An 18867-nucleotide genomic window follows, 5' to 3' on the forward strand; every position below is an offset into this window, starting at 1 on the left:
CTCTCACTCTCTCTATAGTGTGACTGAATGTCTGAGGTGCCAGGCAGAGTGTTGGCTAGTCTAACCAAGCCAACAAATGCTATTTGGTGTTTGAATGGAGTTTGTAGCCTGTCCAGTTCTATGCTTTAGAAAATGCTAACACAGTGCTTGGATGATGGTCAAATTTCTACTTGCATTGTACACTAATGCTCACCACCATGATCACTCCCAGGTGAAAGTTTATTTTCATAATCTGATCTCTCATACAGAATAAAAGTCTGACTCCTGTCAGAAAATGGGAACACTACTGTCAATCACTGCACAGGCAGAAATGCCGACAGTCCAGATCAGGCAGACAAAGTCTTGTTTTTGACACATCTTTAGGATCAATGGGCCTCATTCACCGATATTGTCCCAAGTTTTTTCTTATATTTGTTCCTGAGAAAGTCTACATGAGGTTCATGACGTGTTCTTAAACTGCAGAACTGTTCGCAGCTTTGTGCTCTTGAGTGTGTGTAGATTCTGTTCTTACCTAAGAACAAATCCTAAATAAGAAAATATTGGTGAGTGTCAGAATCTTCATGAAAACTGCACAAACGGGTTTTAAAAAGACATTTCTTCTTAAGAATGGTTGGTGAATGAGACCCACTGAGGCATTTTTACTTCATCAATCAGCAACTGAATAAAAAAAAGCTGTTGTTATTAGAAACAAGTAATGAAAAGATGAAAGATATGAGGAGAAAATGACAGAGGGCATTGCAGCACTGTACCTTGGCATTTCCCGATGACAGATCCAAAGTCATCCCTAGCTGACCTGAGAGAATGAAAGAGCCAAGCATTATCATACTGCATGCTAAAATTGACTTTAATCAAATAATTCAGCAGCCTCTGACTGACTTTGATCAAGGTCTTGTGCATATTTGGGTTTGCCATTTTGGTTTAATAGGGGTGTCATTACAGCATCATTGGCTCTAAGCTTTTTGGAAAGCTTTCAATTCATTCAAATGCGCTCGCAGAACAGACCGTGTGCGGGCGCTTATTTTAGCCATTAACAATCAGCAACAGAGATAAGCTTCCATTTCCCTCAGTGCTCTATAACCATATATCACATCCATTCAAACTGCAGCTCCGCACAAAAAAATACCTCACTAATAGATTTTCCTTTCCAGTGACAATTTTACAGACTGTCAAGAGCGAAAGAAAAAGTTTGGGAAAAAATGGAAAGGCAGTCGACTGCTTCGTTTTGGGACATCTGTGCCAAAGTATCAATCTGAGATCTGCTGAGTTCAACATATTCAATGACAGGAAGGTGAAAAATGAACCAATTACAGTAACAGGGCAAACGTTTCCGATCGATGGGCAGAATTACCTTATTTCCACACACTGATCCTGAACCACGGCCAGGAGCTTCCCATTACTGCAAACAGAGGAAGGGGAAGAGGAAAAGAAGATAGAGTGAGAAAACACCTGAAGGATTAAACCTCCAAAAACAAACATTTCAACACATATAACGATGTCTTCCCTCTGCGAATCAATAGCTAATTAAAGCCTGCTGTCTCTCCTTCGCCCCACTATTTGCATAAGAAACAAAGAGTGAGAGCAAATCTCAGCTTGCCTGAACGTCTGACTGTTCACGCGAACAAATCTAAAATTTAGCAATCAGATGGTATTTCACTACACGACATTTCAGCACTGCTGAATAGCTCACTTTCACTGTCTTGAATTCTCCTCCAGTACAGCTCTCTAATACCAGCAAAACCTGTTAAAAGAGCCCATATCATTCTTTTTTCTTGTATTTTTGTGTTGGTTGATGCACAAAAAGGGTCCTAATTTACTTCTATATGCCCATATTATATCCTCTCTTTATTTCTTTTTTTATTCATCTTTATTTCTTTTTATTTTACTGATATGCTAATGAGCTCTGTTCTGATTGGCTGCCCTGTATTGTTTTTTTTTCAGTGTTCTTTAGGTACTGATGCTATCCATGACATGCTCAGAAAAGTATACTGTGATATAATTTAGTACAACAGGCTAAAAAAATTTGCCATATTGCCCACCCCTACAGATGTACAATTACACACTGTAGCCAATCTGTCATCATTCACAACTTTTAAGCCCCCCTCTACCAGAGGTGGGAACTAGTCATTAAGTTGCAAGTAACAAGTACGTCTCAAGTCTTCACAATCAAGTCCCGAATCAAGTCCCAAGTCAAGATAGTCGAGTCTCAATTCAATAGTCCTAATCAAGTCAGTCTCATTCCTCATGAATAACGCTAACAGTACTATAGTCTTTTAATGATAGCACTTCATCAGCGTATGTCTGTATATTAATTTGTTATTATCATTATAATTTTTTTACCCCCCGACTAAAATACAAAATCCATTGTGCACAGATATTCATGACAGACATACTGGTATACGCAAAGAGAAGTGCACTACACATGAAAAGAATTTGAAAAGTACTACTGGACTTGAACACTGGGTGCACAAGATTAAAATAAAAACTAGCTCAGCACTAAAACTAGTTCAGCCAACTAAAAACAACCACTAGTTTGAATGGAATTTAGATGACAACAGAAACCAAAATGACTGACCTGAACAAAGTTTACAGAAAAGACAGCAAAATGATGGTGAATGTAGCTCAATGCAGCTGTAGTTGAGTTTTTTTTTCGCCAGCATCTTATTTGAATTTTCCGTTCCACCTTGAAAGGTGTATCAGTTACCTTCCGGCGCCTGACTGCTGCACCATTTAAGGTGGAACAGCAAATTCCAATAAGAAGCTGGCGAATAAGAAGTCAACTTCAGCTTCATGGTGAATGTTGCGCTTGTTTTACCTGCAGAAGTTGTTAAAATCGGTTGAATAAGCTGTGAGAGCTGTGTTTCTTTTGCTTTGCTACCATGAGGAAAATGGTCAATTCGCCTGGTAAGGTTCTGCAGAAAGAGTGGAGTTGAAGTGCTGAGCAAGGGCGCATTGATGCTGTTGATGCTTCTCTTGTTTCCAGCTTATGGAGGCGAACTTGAGCTCTAACGCTTCACTCGTGTTCCAAAGTAAAATAAACCCATCAAAAACACAGTAACAGACATCAGACAACGTTGCTGTTCAGTCATTTTACGGCAGGTAATGAATGCATTTACATGAAAAATAAAGTCTCGAGTCTTTCCGAGTCATGACACTCAAGTCAGAGTCAAGTCTGAGTCACTGGTGTTGAAGTCGAGGTCGAGGCCCAAGTCTTTCTCGATTTTCTCGAGTTGAGTCTAAAGTCATATGACTCGAGTCCACATCTCTGCCCTCTACACCATACATCAATTTCTGACCACAGGACTACTGTTGACCATATATTATTTGGTCAGTGGATCATTCTCAGCACAGCAGTAACACCAACATTGCTGTGTGTGTGGTGCTGGTAGAGTTTTTACACATGTTCATGGAACTGCTAGGTTAAGAGTGGTCCACCGCCCACACATATCCAGCTCTGTGTTCAGAAACTGACCACTCATAAAGGATGAGCTACAATCTCAAACTGTACACTAGTAGGTGTTTCTAATAAAGTGGCCAGTGACTGTAAAACTGAACTATTTTGGTTCTCTATTTGGATAAAAGAAACAGCAGCAAAGTTTATTGCAGATCTGTAAACTCAGACAAAAGACAGCATGCAAAGTGAGACATCAGCAGCAGCAGCAGACAGACACTTTATTTCTTAAACCCTGTAGCAGCGTCGAGCTAATGATCCTTTGAGGTACTATTTAATGCATCAGCAGAGCACCTGCAGGAGCACAGGCCTCATCAAGCAAGTGCTCACCCTCGCGCTCCATCAATTTCTGCCGTGTGGTTAGTATAATGAGTGCTGCCGCATGAGGCCTGCAGCCCACATCACACAGTACTGCACATTCTCCCTGCTAGCCCTGAAAAACCGATTCAAGTCAAAAGCCATTAGCATCACCTTGCTAGCACCAGTTGCCAGTTGATCTGCTTTGCTGCTAGGCGCACCAGTCCAGGGGGTAGGGAGGAGCTTGAGGGGCTGAAACACAAATGAACTTTTTTACTGGAAAGAAAAAAGATGAACATCAATTGACTCAGACATATGTTGTAGATCCGCATAGACATTAGTAACCTAATTCAGTTAATATGAGACCCATATCTTCAGCCAAACTGGTGTTTGATTCTGAGTGTTGAGCTTAACTGGCTACTCAAATTTGTAAGACATAAAGTAAGCTAAATTATTAAATTAAATGCTTCCTACAACACATTGGAATGTTTTACCTCCTAACCAATACGGACAGGTGGTGTGGATGATGATAATAACTTACCTGTACCAAAGGTAGTGCAAAATGAAGCGGAACGGTCCTGGAAAACATCATTAGAAATGTTTTATGTTAGCATATCACTGATACAGCACTGAAATATTTATTCAAGATATGCACATTATAACAAACATAAAGAGATAAATTCACTAATAGATCCCTCCTCTTGCCCCATCTCATTTTCCTCTGAGGAAGGCCCTCAGATGAATGAGTATGTCACACATCTATAGTATAAACTGATTCTGATCTTCGCCAAGCTCACATTTTGCTTTGATGACCCTTTTAAAAGTTCTTAAAAGGTAGTATTTAGAAAACACTGTAGACATCATTGTAGAAGTAGACCATCTAGTATTTGCAACGGTATACAAGACAAAATCCTCTTCTAATGATGTATGTTGAAGATGGGAGGAACTTCTGAAACACTTCCAGAGCTTTAGAGCCAATACATGGTATACTGCTTGAAGTACAGGCTTTCTTCCCCGCAAGCTGGCTCATGCAAAAGGAAGCCCAATAATGTTACTGCTCGGAAGCCAAATATGATGTCTGTATTTATTAGCATCTATTTCAGTGGCTAGGCTAGCAGTCAGGATTTCCGTATTATCATTGGAGGGATTCCCAATGGTTGCATGAGGTACTGGCATAATGCAGGATGGGTTTTGTAGTAAAATAACATTCATGGGCAAAAACACAAAAACATACAAGATCGTTAATTCTGTCAAACCAGTGAGGATGAGGGATGCAGTGCTGCGCTACGAAATACAGCATAATATGACCAACAACATACCAAATGCTAGTTTTAGGCAAGAATTCCCCTTTAAAACTAAAGAAATTTACCAATTTTTCTACATTTATGAATAATTCAGTCCTCGAGATGTAAACAGTCATTCAGAGCGGTTTCATGTGAAGTGGTTCATTGTAGAGAAACTTTGTTCACATCTCATCCATTTAATTACGTAGAAGTTTAAAAACAACAATGGAAATCGCCTTTAAAATAATAAACAACCCACAAGAAGCTTTAACAACGGTATCATGTCCAGATGGAGGAGACCTAGCAGAGCAAAAACTGTCCTGTTACAAGCCACATCACCTCTGAGCCTCTGTCTTTAAAAATTCGACGTGTCAACAAACACAAGAACCCATTTTTTTCATTCAAAACAAAAACACTGCTCAATATAGGGATTCAACGGTTGCAGCTTACCTGTCACAGCTTTGGCTACAAGAGAGGAGCTGTATTCTTTGAATCCACGCAACTGCAAAATAAAAAAAAATAAAAATACTCAGTGATGTTACAGATAAGAGAAGCTACTGTAAACAAGTCATTATCCTAGCAGAAATAAACTATTTTCACTCCACTCTGCTTAACATTACTGAGAGAAAGTCATTGAGCTAATGCTAATGCTCTCATTGACAGCACATAGACTTCAACTTGAGCTACGTGGCTTTGAGCACTTTGAACACCCCGGCAAGCATGAAACGTAGCGCTTTAGCATCGAGTCCGTTCATTTTTAAAGCAATAAACACAAACTCTACAGACCTGCGTGTCCGTTTCCACCGGCCACTCGGTGTTAATGAGCAAATCGTATAAAATATTCTCCTCTTCTTCTTCAAGACTGAGATCTGCAGCCATGTTGTCAGTAGACGCCGACGTCACTCTACAGTGCCCTCAGAGGCTCAACTTGAAGCGAGGCCCAACTAGCAAACGAATATTTCTTCAGAACCGGTTCTTTTCAACTAATCGGTCGAACCGATTCACAAGTTCAACTGAATCGAAGATTTTTATAGCATCTATTCAATATATCTAAATAGACTGAACATTTAGAAGAAAAATTGTGAAGAAAAAACATTATTTTTTATTATTAATAATACATAAATTAATTCATTAATGTATGTATCAATACTAATAATAATTTTACATTACATTTTAAATTATAACAGTTAACAATTGTTATACTTCAGTATAATATATTATAATTATAATATTGTATGCAATAATAATAATAATAATGCAATTAATTAAACATATATTAATTAAAACATTTACGTTTTTAGTTTTTTGACGTTTGTGTCCATCTAATATTGACAAAAAACTTTTATTTAGATTTGTTTTATTTTATTTAATATCTATTTATTTTATTTATACAGCCTATTTGGTTGGTTAAATATTTTATGTCCCTTTGATGTAATTAATTGTTGTTGTTTTTTTCGTATTTGCCTTATAATTTATTTATTTTTTAACTTTGTCTCTGATTAGAATGAATTAAGTATTTATTTTTTTTATCGTTTCATGCGAAATAATTTAACTGGAGGCCCCAAATGAGAGTTTTGTTAATGGCCTTCAAATGTTTAGAAACGTACATGGACGACGAGAGAATTTGGTTGACGTGTCTTGTGAATCACTCAATCATTGAATCGGGCGGTTGACTCACTGAAACGAACAGTGCTAAAGCATCGGTTCGGTAAAGTGAACCGAGCTTTGCATTTCTCACTGTCTTAACAGCGTGCACAGATATTTAGTGTGAACGCCAGTATTTTTGATGAAAGTGTGAATAAATGTGAAAAAGGGCATAGTTAAATAATGTATTGTCCCTCCATTAGCAAATGAGAGACTGAAGCGACACGGCTGGCCGGTACAAGAGCAGGTGGAACTGAACGGAGCAGTTAGTCGATTTACACGGACTTATTTACTGGCCTGCGCCCTGACAGGAGTCGGGCTCTGTACACGTTTCATCGGCTCAGTTTCAGTGGGCGAACATGGCTGCGTTTGGTGGTAAATTAATGTTCTTATTCTCCCGTTAACGTGCTATGATTTCTTCCTCGTGAGGTGAAGCGTTTAACTGTGTTCTTAACCGTCTTTTTGTGCAGAAATGGGCGTGATGCCTGAAATTGCTCAGGCCGTTGAAGAGATGGACTGGCTGTAAGTGAACGCTAATGTTAGCGAGCTAGCTAACCTAGCACAAACCGGGTAGCGGCGCAAGCAGATTTCTCTAAATTAATTTTCTGAGATTTTTCTCACTGGAGACAACTTTGATTGCACTTGGTGTTTAGTAAAAGCCTTTACGTCGTTTGCATTATTCTTTGCATCATACTGTAATGCTACAACAGTGTTTTTAAAAACCCAGCTTTCAGATATATGAGTAACGTTGGAGCAGAAACGTTTCTAAATTCGTCAGTCAGCGATTCTTTGTAAAACTGTCTGCTTCTATGTTCTTTATTGTATATTATTATTTAACACTTGGTTTGAAAATTTAGCCATCGCTACTTGCAATTAGGTAGCTGTACATACAATTGAATATCTCTTTCAGATCAGTGAAGATGATCTTAAACACATTTAGCCAACCGTTCTCTCTGACATCTGTGAAAAAGCACAGTTGTACCCTGGCTAAAGGCGCAGGTTGCATTTAAAGGGGAATTCCACCGATTTTTCTAAATTTCTGCGATTCAGTTTAGATGTGAACAGGCATTCGGAGTATAACCATATACAAAGAACATAAACATAAGCAAAGCAATGATAATAAATCCAACTCTCCCATCTGTACCTGCCAGGTTGCCGACTGACATTCAAGCTGAGTCTGTTCCACTGATTCTTGGTGGTGGTGATGTTCTTATGGTAAGAGGATTTGTTTAAGTTGTCAGGTGTCATAACTTTGTACTTGTTTATGGCCACTATTCAAGCATTTGTCTTCCACAGGCTGCAGAGACTGGGAGTGGAAAAACTGGGGTAAGTTTAAACATACACAAACACTATACTCTATAGCTTCATTGTCTTTGCACTGTTCACATACCTGGCTATGTATTTAAGGCTATAATGGTCACCTTAATACTAGAGCTGGTCAATATGACAGACAATGTTTACCGTTATTGTGATAAATTACGTCACGATATGTCACCATATGCTTTTCTGAGCATACTGAGGATATCATCAGTACTTAAAAACACTTTTAAACTACTACTTTGATTACAAAGAGAGCATAATTAGCCCTGTTTAATTGGTTTTAGTGCATTACAGTGTAAAATGTTTGATAATAGTTGAAATAGTTGTATTTGTAGTTTTTGGCAGTAGTTTTTAAATATGTGGCACTACTTTTTCAGTTCCAGCTTGTCAGATGTCAGAAAAAAATTAAATTCATGACTTTTATAGTGAGAACTTTTTGATGTAAACATTATATAACATTTGTCATATTGACCAGCTCTGCTTAATACACAATTTCATGTCCTAGCATTCACGGTTATCAAATTAATTCAAAACCGTGGAGAGCACAGTATTTCCTGATTTCCAGAGTTCTGAGCCACTTCTTCATGATGTTCACCTTGTAGGCGTTCAGCATCCCGGTGATCCAGATCGTGTATGAGACTCTGAAGGATCAGCAGGAGGGGAAAAAGGGTCGTGCTGCAGTGAAGACAGGGGGAGCAAGTAAGCTAGTTACACAAACACAACCATCAGCTGACATTTACATACAGACATCATGTCACTTAGTGATGGCACCATCATGAGTAAGCATAAAGTCAGAGTCTGTGTTTAAATGTTATCTCTCTCTCTCTCTATTAAATGTTATCTCTCTCTCTCTCTCTCTCTCTCTCTCTCTATTAAATGTTATCTCTCTCTCTCTCTCCCTCCCTCTTTCTCTCTCTACCCCTCCATTTTTCCTTGGCATTCTTCATTGCAGTATTTAATAAATGGCAGATGAACCCATACGACAGAAGCCCAGCATTTGGTAAGTTTTGAACGTCAAAGTTAAATCAGTGTCATTTATGTTCTTATGATGCATTTAATCTGATCTTTTACCACAGTGGCCCTTATTTATCAAAGTTGCATGCGGTCAAATGTAATCGTAAAATGAGTGCATGTAAATTTCACATAATTAATCAGTTTCATCTTTGACATATCTGTGCGATCATGTGGTTGGATTGTGTGTGTAAATTTGAGCATATTGGTTTAACAACATGAAAAAATGCTTTACATGTGGTTAACTGACCAAAAATGTTGTCAAAGCCATCTATAATGCCAATAATTATAAAAAAAGAACAACATTAATAATTTGTGAGCATGACAGTCCCGTTCAAAAGTGGGTGCTATGCTTATTTTACCTGCACATTAAAATAACCAAATATATGTTAGACTGTGCTTTTATTTTGTATTACTGACACTGCCCATAAAATAAACAATATAATAAACCCAACTAGTGCAGAAAAATCAGTAAAATCACATCATTCTGCTTAAAAAGTTGAAGATCTTTTGTTTATCTATATTTTATTCTTTCCAGTTAATTTTAACTCTGTAAAGTTTGATTAGACCCCTCCTACTAGCACAGCCATTGGCTCACGAGCCACTAAATGCTGTTGTTCAGTTGGCTCCCTACTGAAGCATCTGCATGAGTTAGGGCATGCTTCATGTAAATGATATGTAATTCAGTTTTTGCGCTCTGCATGTTTCTTCGTCATACAAAATGCATAATCTTGAATAAGGGCCAGTGTCACTGTTGAAATTGTTGAAAACAAATATCACTCACACAGAAACTGACAAACACAACTGAAACAGTCCTGGCTGGTTTCCTGGGCCCAGTCTAGACTATAAAGATTTTCAATGATGAATCACTTGTGGCATAGCAGTTTGGTCCAGGAGTAGGGTTAGTCCATGTCTAAGAAATTGACCAAGCCTTTATGTGCACTAAAAAAAAAACACTTTGTTCTCCAGCTATCGGTCCTGATGGTCTTTGCTGCCAGAGCAGAGAGTTTAAGGAATGGCATGGCTGTCGCTCCACCAGGGCTGTGACAAAGGGTGAGCTGTCTTCTCAAACACTTTTAAACAGTTATCTTTGCAGGAAGAACAAAAGAAATGCACTGCAGTTCTGAGAAAGTTTGTAAACTCTTTAGAATTACTTGCATTTCTGCATCATTGACTTCTGAGACATGATCTGAGTCATATATAACAAACAACACAGATTTTATAGTTTTATATAATTATTGAACATATGGATTAAACAATCAAAGTCAATGACAAAACTATGGGAGCTATTTGGTAATAGAATGCTTTCCTGGACAGCGGTTTGTTTATTTTGATCCTTGATAATTATTATTCTTGATGCATTCATTATAATTCCTCCCAATGCACCTGCATCGAAAAGAAGACCAATAGGATCAAATTGTTTAAGATGGTCAGATATTGAATTTCAAATGCTTAAAAAATGCATGAATTGCAATTTATTGACAAGATAAACTTGTTTAAACCAGTACATTTCACACAGACCCACCAGCACAGAGGGATGAGTCATTTTCCTCTGACTTCGGTGCCTTACAGCAGGAGTGGCGCGGACAGCATTCAAACGAGTTAACTATGCATGCAAATAACAAAGGGCACAAAGAGCAAGATTTTTTTGCAAACTACTGCTGTTCATAAATAAACCAAACATAACAACTGAACGGACGGCTGCAGAGGCGCCGTACAATATCGTTATTGTAAGAGATCCTGGTATCAGCTTATTTGGAGCATGTTCCTTTGGAATGACCTTGTTCCAAAAAAAAACATTACTTAAGTAATTCAACTTAATCAGTCTGAGAAATATTAGAGGATGTCTTTTAGCAATACTAGAAATACTTCTAGTGCATCATAACACTAAAGTAGCTTAAATTGCTCAGTTGAATCGCTGTGTTGTGTGTCAAATTTAATTGTTTTTCGAGAGGCAAATCGAGAAACCAGTGAATCGTGAATCTAATTCATTCAGTCAACTCAAAGATTCTCCCCTTTACTTTTCTGTGATTTCTTTTGATCAGTTTTTTGAGTTATGTAGCAGGGCAGGTAGAAGAATGGAACACATGAATTCACTTACTTTCTATTCAAGAGGTTATTATTCTAGAGCAGGGGTCACCAGCCCTCCTCCTGGAGATCTACTTTCCTGCAGAGTTTAGTCCCAGCACTATTGCATCTAATGCAGCAAACTTCTGAAGAAGCTAACTAGCTGGAGAAAGTGTAGCAGAATGTGGTTGGAGATGGACTCTGCTGGAAGGTAGATCTCCAGGTCGGGGTTGGTGACCACTGTCCTAGAGGTCAAATTTTTTCCAGCCTTGTCCACTTAAAGCCCATATGTCAAACACAATGCCCATATGTTGTCCATTTCACAATGCGCTGTACTACAGTTCCCTTCATGCACTGCAACATAACATGCGCTCCCACCCCCCTTCCCCAGCAACACTCTATGGGACAGTGTTTAACACAGTTCTACAACACCAGTCATATCATCCACACACTAGCTGCATTTCAGGTGCAGTTCAGCCAATATAAACACTTTAAACACTTAGCAGCTCAGAAACTGAACCCATGAATCAACGAACCTGAACCTGTGTCGGGTGTCTAGATCAAGCAAATAGCTAGGTTTTAAAAAGCTTTTATAAATATTTCAAGGTTTACTACAAGTGCCTATATTTTGCAGTTGACGTTTTGGTCTATTTTGAATAAGCAATGGCCATGTTATAACAACATGTTATTTAAAACTGAAATAAAAACATTGTCATTCTCCGGTCCATGGATTTGTTGACATTTTTTTAATATGGCCCTTGTAGTGGTTGAGTTTGACACCCCTAACTTAAAGCATTTATTCAGTGAAGTTACGACAATATGAAATATTGTGTGTTGCGTGTTATATAAGATTCACTCTATTTATTACTGTGGTAATATGACCAAGATCATCTTTATTAAGGAATCAATTACTTTCTTTCTTAGGGAAATATTACTACGAAGTCACCTGCCAAGACCAGGGGTTGTGTAGAATTGGTTGGTCCACTAGCCAGGCTGCGTTGGACTTGGGTATGTTCCCCACTGTCCATCTCTGTGTGTGAGATTTCACTGAAATCCTACTTGAATTGATTCAGTGTCATAATCGTGCATTTACTGCATCAGGTACGGACAAGTATGGTTTTGGCTTTGGAGGCACAGGAAAAAAATCCCATAATAAGCAGTTTGACAGTTACGGAGAGGTAAGCTAGCAAAGAAGTATTTTGAAAGTATAGAGTGTCATCCATGGCACTTCTTTCATTTGAATGCCACATTGTTGCTTTGGGAACATTCCTTGTGTGTGTTTTTAACAGGAGTTCACTATGCATGACACTATCGGATGCTACCTAGACCTGGAAAAGGGGCATGTGTCTTTCTCCAAAAATGGTATGTGCACTATCGCTCAGTCAGAATCATTTAGTCCTTGTCTTCAGCACTGGTGTGTGAGTCATATTAAATGTTGCCATTGTGTTACTGTGTCTCTGAACTTTGGTCTATTTTGCAGGTAATGATCTGGGCTTGGCTTTTGAGATTCCCCAGCACATGAAAAGCCAGCCATTCTTTGCCTCTTGTGTGCTCAAGGTAACAGGAGCCAACCGTTTGGCATTAATTAACAGGCACTTAGCCTTAAGTCTTTGATTTGAGTTTAAATTATCCCTAAACATGCATAAAACTATAGCTGTAGAAAACAGTACCATTCAGGGTGTAAACATTGCATTATGCAACTGTATTATCAATATCATCGGCAAACCAATATATCGGTCAGGCCCTGGTTCAAAATTATGAACAAAAATGATTATCCATAGCAGAATTAAGAATTAAAAAGCTTTTATTATATATTTTATTATAACATGGCTACAAACTATATTAAAGTCATTTATCTTTTTATCTTTGGCAAATTATAATAAAAGCTTTTTTTAATTCTAAAAAAAATGAGTCCCATGGATATTTACTCAACGTTTATACTTACAGCATATTGACCACAAATTCCAACTCATTGGTGTTTTCCTTTAATGACCAGAATGCCGAACTGAAGTTTAACTTTGGAGGAGAACCTTTTAAAAATGCCCCCAAAGAGGGCTTTAAGGCCCTGGACCAAGCACCAGATGGCCATGTGGTCAAAACAACCCAAACCGGTGAGTTGTTTCCTTTTGTAATCCTTAGCTAAAGTAGGCCAAGCAGGTGTGTGGTCACATGTGTTTATTAATGTGGAGGTGTTGGTGCTGATTATAGGCAGTGCCACTGTGAGCCAGGTTAAATCCAGCTCCAGTGCTCCCAGAGCTCTCATCATCGAACCCTCGAAAGAGCTGGCTGAGCAGACCCTGAACAACGTCAACCAGTTTAAGAAATATGTGGACAGCCCCAAACTACGGTGAGCAACAAGGCACAGTTAAAAAAGACAGTTTTGTCATTTTGCAGGGTGAAATTGCTCAAAGCTGACTGAGCATGGATTGTTGTTACAGAGATTTGCTGATCATTGGAGGAGTGGCAGCCAAAGAACAGCTCTCTATTTTGGAAAGCGGGGTAAGCAATAAAGTAGTAGTGGACACTGCACCAGTTCTTCCTCAAGTGTGTGTGTGTGACTGGCCACTACATTAAGTACACCTCCATGTATCTACATTTATTCCAAGTGAGATGATGGCTCACTTGTTGCTGCACAGTTTGTGTTGGTCATCCTCTAGTCCTTCATCAGTGGTCACAGGACGCTGCCCACAGGACACTGTTGGCTGTATATTTTTGGTTGGTGAACTATTCTCAGTCCAGCAGTGACAATGAGGTGTTTAAAAACTCCAGCAGCACTGCTGTGTCTGATCCACTCAGACCAGCACAACACACACTAACACACCACCACCCATTCAAAGTCAATGCAGAGAATGCTGAGAGGGATCCGCCACCCAAAAATACATGCTCTGTGGTGGTCCTGTAGGGGTCCTGACCATTGAAGAACTGAGCAGGGGACTAACAGAATATGGAGAGAAACAGATGGACTACAGTCTGTAATTGTAGAACTACAAAGTGCACCTATATGGTGAGTGGAGTGTAGATACAAGGTAGATGTACTTAATAAAGTGGCCGGTTGCTGTATATCCCATGATACACAACAAAACCATCAGAAATTTTAATTAAATGAATTTTTGATCATGCGACCAACTACTACAGTGAGCCAAATATAAATGAAATATTTGTGTAAATGATTGTATTCATATAAATTAGTTGGAAGACAGATTGAATGTACTCAGTAAATTAACACTAAAGGATGGAATTCAGTAACCAAGTTTTAGCAATGTATGCATTTCTCATAATGCTGGGGTTTTCTTAAACTCTTTCTCGCTCTTTCTCAGGTTGATATAGTGGTGGGCACACCTGGCAGACTGGATGATCTCATATCCACAGGGAAGCTTGATCTGTCCCAAGTCCGCTTCCTGGTTCTGGATGAGTGTGTATGTAGAAGTGTATACAAGCAATGGTCTGTGCAGGAATTCACCATTAGTGTTAAATCAGCATCCCCAGAACTAAAACTAGCATTTCGTGTGTTGTCACAGTAATTTACAATTTTGTATCCTTTTTGTTCTTTTCGTCCATTAGTGTTCTCTCACTACAATACCCAGCATGCATTGTGCAAATACACCATACAACCATTCAGAATCCCAATTCAGAATAAAGAGCCTAATGAATACAGACAAGATATTCGTCATCTTAGCAGTCCCTTCCTTCTGCTATAGCCAGCTGGCTTCCTGCCCTCAACTAGCAGTTCCTTCCACCTTCAAGATATGTCATTAGAAGGTGGTTTTCTTTTAAGTCTGTAGACTGTTGTGGCACCACTGAACACATGACTAGCCGTGTTTACTACGGATGTAGCAATGGTTACGTTTTTATTTTGGTCAGAGTGCCCCTTTAATGTTTTGTACTAGTTTTGCCATATTAAACACATTATTTTCAGAAATGTCTACTGTGGTGTTGTGTGTGATGTAGAATAAAAAATAAAAGTCCTCACACTTCTCCCAATTTTCTCTCCAGGATGGTCTCCTCACAGCTGGGTACACTGACTTCATCATGAGGGTCTACAACAAGATCCCTCAGGTGACCTCAGATGGAAAGAGACTACAGGTAAATACTTCTATAGCTGGTCATTCATAAGCTAATGTTACAGCACAAGAACTGTCTAGAGCTTGTTTTTCTGTGTGTGCTGTAGGTCATTGTGTGTTCGGCTACGCTGCACTCATTCGACGTGAAGAAGCTGTCGGAGAAGATCATGCACTTTCCCACCTGGGTGGACCTGAAGGGAGAGGACTCTGTCCCAGAGACTGTCCATCATGTGGTGGTGCCAGTCAACCCCAAAAGTGACCGGCTCTGGGAGAGACTTGGCAAAAGCCACATTAGGGTAAACTTACCCAAATTACAAACTTTGTCGCAAAGGGTAAAAGCTCAAACCCTAAATTATTTCAGTTTGGACTGAAAGCTATCCACCCAAATGCCCTCATAAGCTTTGGTGTATTTATTTATATATTCATATTTGCTCATGTATGTTGATTTAGAGGATGTTTATATTGTGTTTTTACTTGTTACAGACTGATGAAGTTCATGCCAAAGATAACACAAGGCCAGGCGCCAATACTCCAGGTAGTAATCGCTTGAATTAACATATGTAACATTGAAAAACAAATGGCTGGAGTTTTTTAGCTGTGTACATGTAGGTGTACTGTGAACACTGTTCCAATGCTTCCCTGTAATTCTAATGTAAGCCTGTTGTTTTGGACGGGGCAGAGATGTGGTCAGAAGCCATAAAGATCCTGAAGGGAGAGTACACAGTGCGGGCCATCAAGGAGCACAAGATGGACCAGGCCATCGTCTTCTGCAGGACAAAGATCGACTGTGATAACATGGAGCAGTACTTTATCCAGCAAGGAGGAGGTGAAGCCATTTGCGCATGCAGTCAGAGCTAAATACTTGTGTGCTCAAGTACATTAAGAACTGAAACCAACATGCTTACTGAATGCTGTCTCTTTAGGTCCTGATAAGAAAGGACATCAGTTCTCATGTGTATGTCTCCATGGTGACAGGAAGCCGAATGAGCGTAAATACAACTTGGACAGGTTCAAGGTAACAGTTTCAGAACAGTGTCTAAAAGAGAACAAAATGAATCCCTGAAACAATGTATTGCCGATATACTCCTTGCTCTATTCCGAGCATCTCTTATTTACCATCTTAAGTATGGCTGTATTGTTTAAAGCTCAACTGTTTTGTTGTACAAGATCACTATTATGCACATGCTACTTTTTGTTTTGAAATATGTTTCTGAGTGAAGCCAGTAGTAGTAGTATAAAATTAGAGCTCTGAAGAAACAAGACATTTTTAACACATCAGAAATTAAATTGAATCTTGATATCAGAATTGCTGATCATGCTGAACCTGAAAATACATTACCATTCAGAAGTCACTTGTCATGTTGATATTCTTTGTTTTTATTAAAACATTCTTTGTTTGTAATTTTGATACAGTAATGGTTGAATACATTGTAGCTTTAAATGTTATATAAAAGCCTGGAAGGTATTTTTATAAAAAAGTATTTTTTAATTTGTTTATTCAATATTTCTGGTATTTGAAGAACACCTGTAGGTTATTATCTATAATTAGCTTTTAACTTTCTTTTATTATTTTAACGTCTGCAATTCCATTACAACAACTGTTTACAGTTTCCACGATAATATTATCATATTAGAGCCATTATATACGTGCATCTGCAAAATAAAATTAGATTTATATTATTGAAAACAGTGATGTCAAAATTTGAATGCTACTGTGTGTGTATTGTTACAGCCTTAATGAGTAGTGGACATGTACCTTGACCTCTTATGATGAGGTACTTAAAAAAAGACTTGAAGGACTAACTACATTTGTTCTTGCTTTAGAAACGTGAGGTGCGGTTTTTGATTTGCACAGATGTGGCTGCCAGAGGAATCGACGTCCATGGCGTTCCATATGGTAAGTGATGAGGCCCAGAATACATCAAAGCCACACCCAGCTTAGGATGCAGCCTAATGATCTAGGATGCAGCACTCCATGATCTCCTCTCGTGCACTCCAAGATCTCCTCAGCTAAACCACAGTGTGTCTGTTTTTTTGGCAGTGATTAATGTGACTCTGCCAGATGAGAAACAGAATTACGTGCATCGCATCGGAAGAGTTGGCAGAGCTGAGAGGTAAACTCCATATGTTGTACTATTACTTTCCTTTCCAGCTTTGGAGTCATGACACAGTGAGACTGTGTCTTTCTGCCTTTTATGATGTGTCTGTTTTTCTGAAGGATGGGACTAGCCGTCTCCCTGGTTGCCATGGAAAAGGAAAAGGTAAAAACAAACAAGTTCTGAAATGAAAATGTTGGAAATATGATGAAAAAATGTGATGACCCATGAGTTTGTGTGTGTAGGTGTGGTACCACGTTTGTCCTAACAGAGGTCGCGGCTGCTATAACACCCGACTGAAGGAGGATGGGGGCTGTACAATATGGTACAATGAAAAAGAGGTAAGTAGAATCTTGTGCTTATTTAATATGTAAAGCGAAAGCCTAGCAAAACCATGCTAAGCTGATGTCTTTCATTTAGTCAGTCTTCACCTTATTGGTACAGTTTGGTTGAGCTGTCTGTGTAAAGTGGAAAAGCCCACAGGTTTAGCTAAACAGTTGTGTGTGCTGTCTTTGTGTTCAGCTCTTGGGAGAAATTGAGGAGCACCTGAAATGCACCATTACTCAGTGTGAGCCTGACATGAAAGTGCCTGTGGATGAATTCGATGGCAAGGTCACCTACGGCCAACGCAGAGCTGCAGGAGGTGTGTATCTGTCTGTCTGCTTCTGTCTCAGTTAGCCAGCCATTCCGTCTTATTACACACATGAACATATGATTCTGCTTCCAGCCTTGGAACTATACACAGTATTGTAATTTAAATGAACCAGACAGTAACCACATTTGCAGTATGGAAGCTTATAATTTTTTAATAATATCTGTCATATCTCTAATCTTCCCTCTCTCTCAGGTGGCCTCTATAAGGGACATGTTGACGTACTGGCCCCCACTGTACAAGAACTGGCTAATCTTGAGCGTGAGGCGCAGACCTCTTTCCTGCACCTGGGATACCTACCCAACCAGCTCTTCAAAGCTTTCTGACCAGCCTTTCTCACATCAGCGCAGTAATACATTAGTATCTACAAAGTTCCAGAAGGAAGTGAATTCAGACACTAAATTAAGAGCTATTTTTGTTAGGTTTTTGTTTAAATTTGCTTGCATGAACACATCTGGAATTGGTTAAATGTTATGAATCATTTCTCATAAAAAAAAAGTGTTAGTCCTTAAACAGGACCCTTTTTGTTTTATGTTGCGCCTAAAGTAAAAGGTTATTGCACAAAGTAAAGCATTAGCTGTGTGATCATTTAGCCATTACAGTTTATTTTTCATGTATTGCCTCACAAACGTTAAAAGCCAGCATGTTTTGTGGTGCCTCTTTAGTTGGATAGCCCACTGTAGATGATTCGAAGATGCTTATCTTGCATTAAATTCAGCTTCATTTAACCTAAACCTTTATCTAACCATAACGCTAACCTTAACCCAAAACCTAAACCTAACCCACACCCTGATCCTAAGCCTAACTAGTAGTAAGCCTAACCCCAACAATGTTGACTGCTGACTTTCAACAAAAAGTTTAAGAAATTGAACATCTGTAGATATAAGCTATTTGGGGCTATTCAAATAAAGTGAGACTAATTTTTGTAGGTTAGTCTTAAAAGTTTCTTAAACTCTTAACTCTCAAGTCATTGGTAAGGATAGCAAAT

At 38.8% G+C, this 18867-nt stretch overlaps 2 protein-coding genes across 4 annotated transcripts in view; one reads left to right on the forward strand and one right to left on the reverse strand.

Moving 5' to 3' along the window:
* nbas (NBAS subunit of NRZ tethering complex) overlaps positions 1-5935 on the reverse strand; it is a 296070-nt gene extending 290135 nt beyond the window's left edge. For all 3 annotated transcript variants that reach the window (XM_036582328.1, XM_036582327.1, XM_036582326.1), the window contains exons 1-6: positions 5815-5935; positions 5479-5530; positions 4287-4323; positions 3920-3997; positions 1349-1396; positions 750-793 (exon numbers count right to left, since the gene is read on the reverse strand). In XM_036582328.1, the coding sequence (XP_036438221.1) occupies positions 750-793; positions 1349-1396; positions 3920-3997; positions 4287-4323; positions 5479-5530; positions 5815-5907 (352 nt within the window). In that variant the 5' untranslated portion in view covers positions 5908-5935. The remainder of the gene's footprint in view (positions 1-749; positions 794-1348; positions 1397-3919; positions 3998-4286; positions 4324-5478; positions 5531-5814) is intronic.
* An 802-nt stretch (positions 5936-6737) lies between these two features.
* Positions 6738-18449, forward strand: ddx1 (DEAD (Asp-Glu-Ala-Asp) box helicase 1). The gene is made up of 26 exons (XM_036582329.1): positions 6738-7047; positions 7143-7194; positions 7824-7887; positions 7969-7998; positions 8595-8691; positions 8945-8992; positions 9973-10056; positions 11995-12078; positions 12172-12248; positions 12360-12432; positions 12551-12627; positions 13067-13181; positions 13279-13417; positions 13509-13569; positions 14388-14486; positions 15064-15153; positions 15239-15427; positions 15615-15666; positions 15811-15957; positions 16055-16146; positions 16956-17028; positions 17173-17245; positions 17350-17392; positions 17473-17568; positions 17750-17870; positions 18075-18449. The coding sequence occupies exons 1-26, from the start codon at positions 7032-7034 to the stop codon at positions 18203-18205; spliced, it is 2223 nt and encodes a 740-aa protein (XP_036438222.1). The 5' UTR covers positions 6738-7031; the 3' UTR covers positions 18206-18449.
* The last annotated feature ends 418 nt before the right edge of the window (positions 18450-18867 follow it).

The sequence above is a fragment of the Colossoma macropomum genome, unplaced genomic scaffold, assembly GCF_904425465.1.
Source record: "Colossoma macropomum unplaced genomic scaffold, Colossoma_macropomum, whole genome shotgun sequence".
NCBI classification, from domain to species: domain Eukaryota; kingdom Metazoa; phylum Chordata; class Actinopteri; order Characiformes; family Serrasalmidae; genus Colossoma; species Colossoma macropomum.

Bases quoted from the DNA above. Each gene is read 5' to 3' on its own strand.
- ddx1 (XM_036582329.1), top strand. The intron at 13,418-13,508 runs GTGAGCAACAAG...TTGTTGTTACAG, and splicing joins GTGGACAGCCCCAAACTACG to AGATTTGCTGATCATTGGAG. The intron at 15,958-16,054 runs GTGAAGCCATTT...CTGTCTCTTTAG, and splicing joins CTTTATCCAGCAAGGAGGAG to GTCCTGATAAGAAAGGACAT.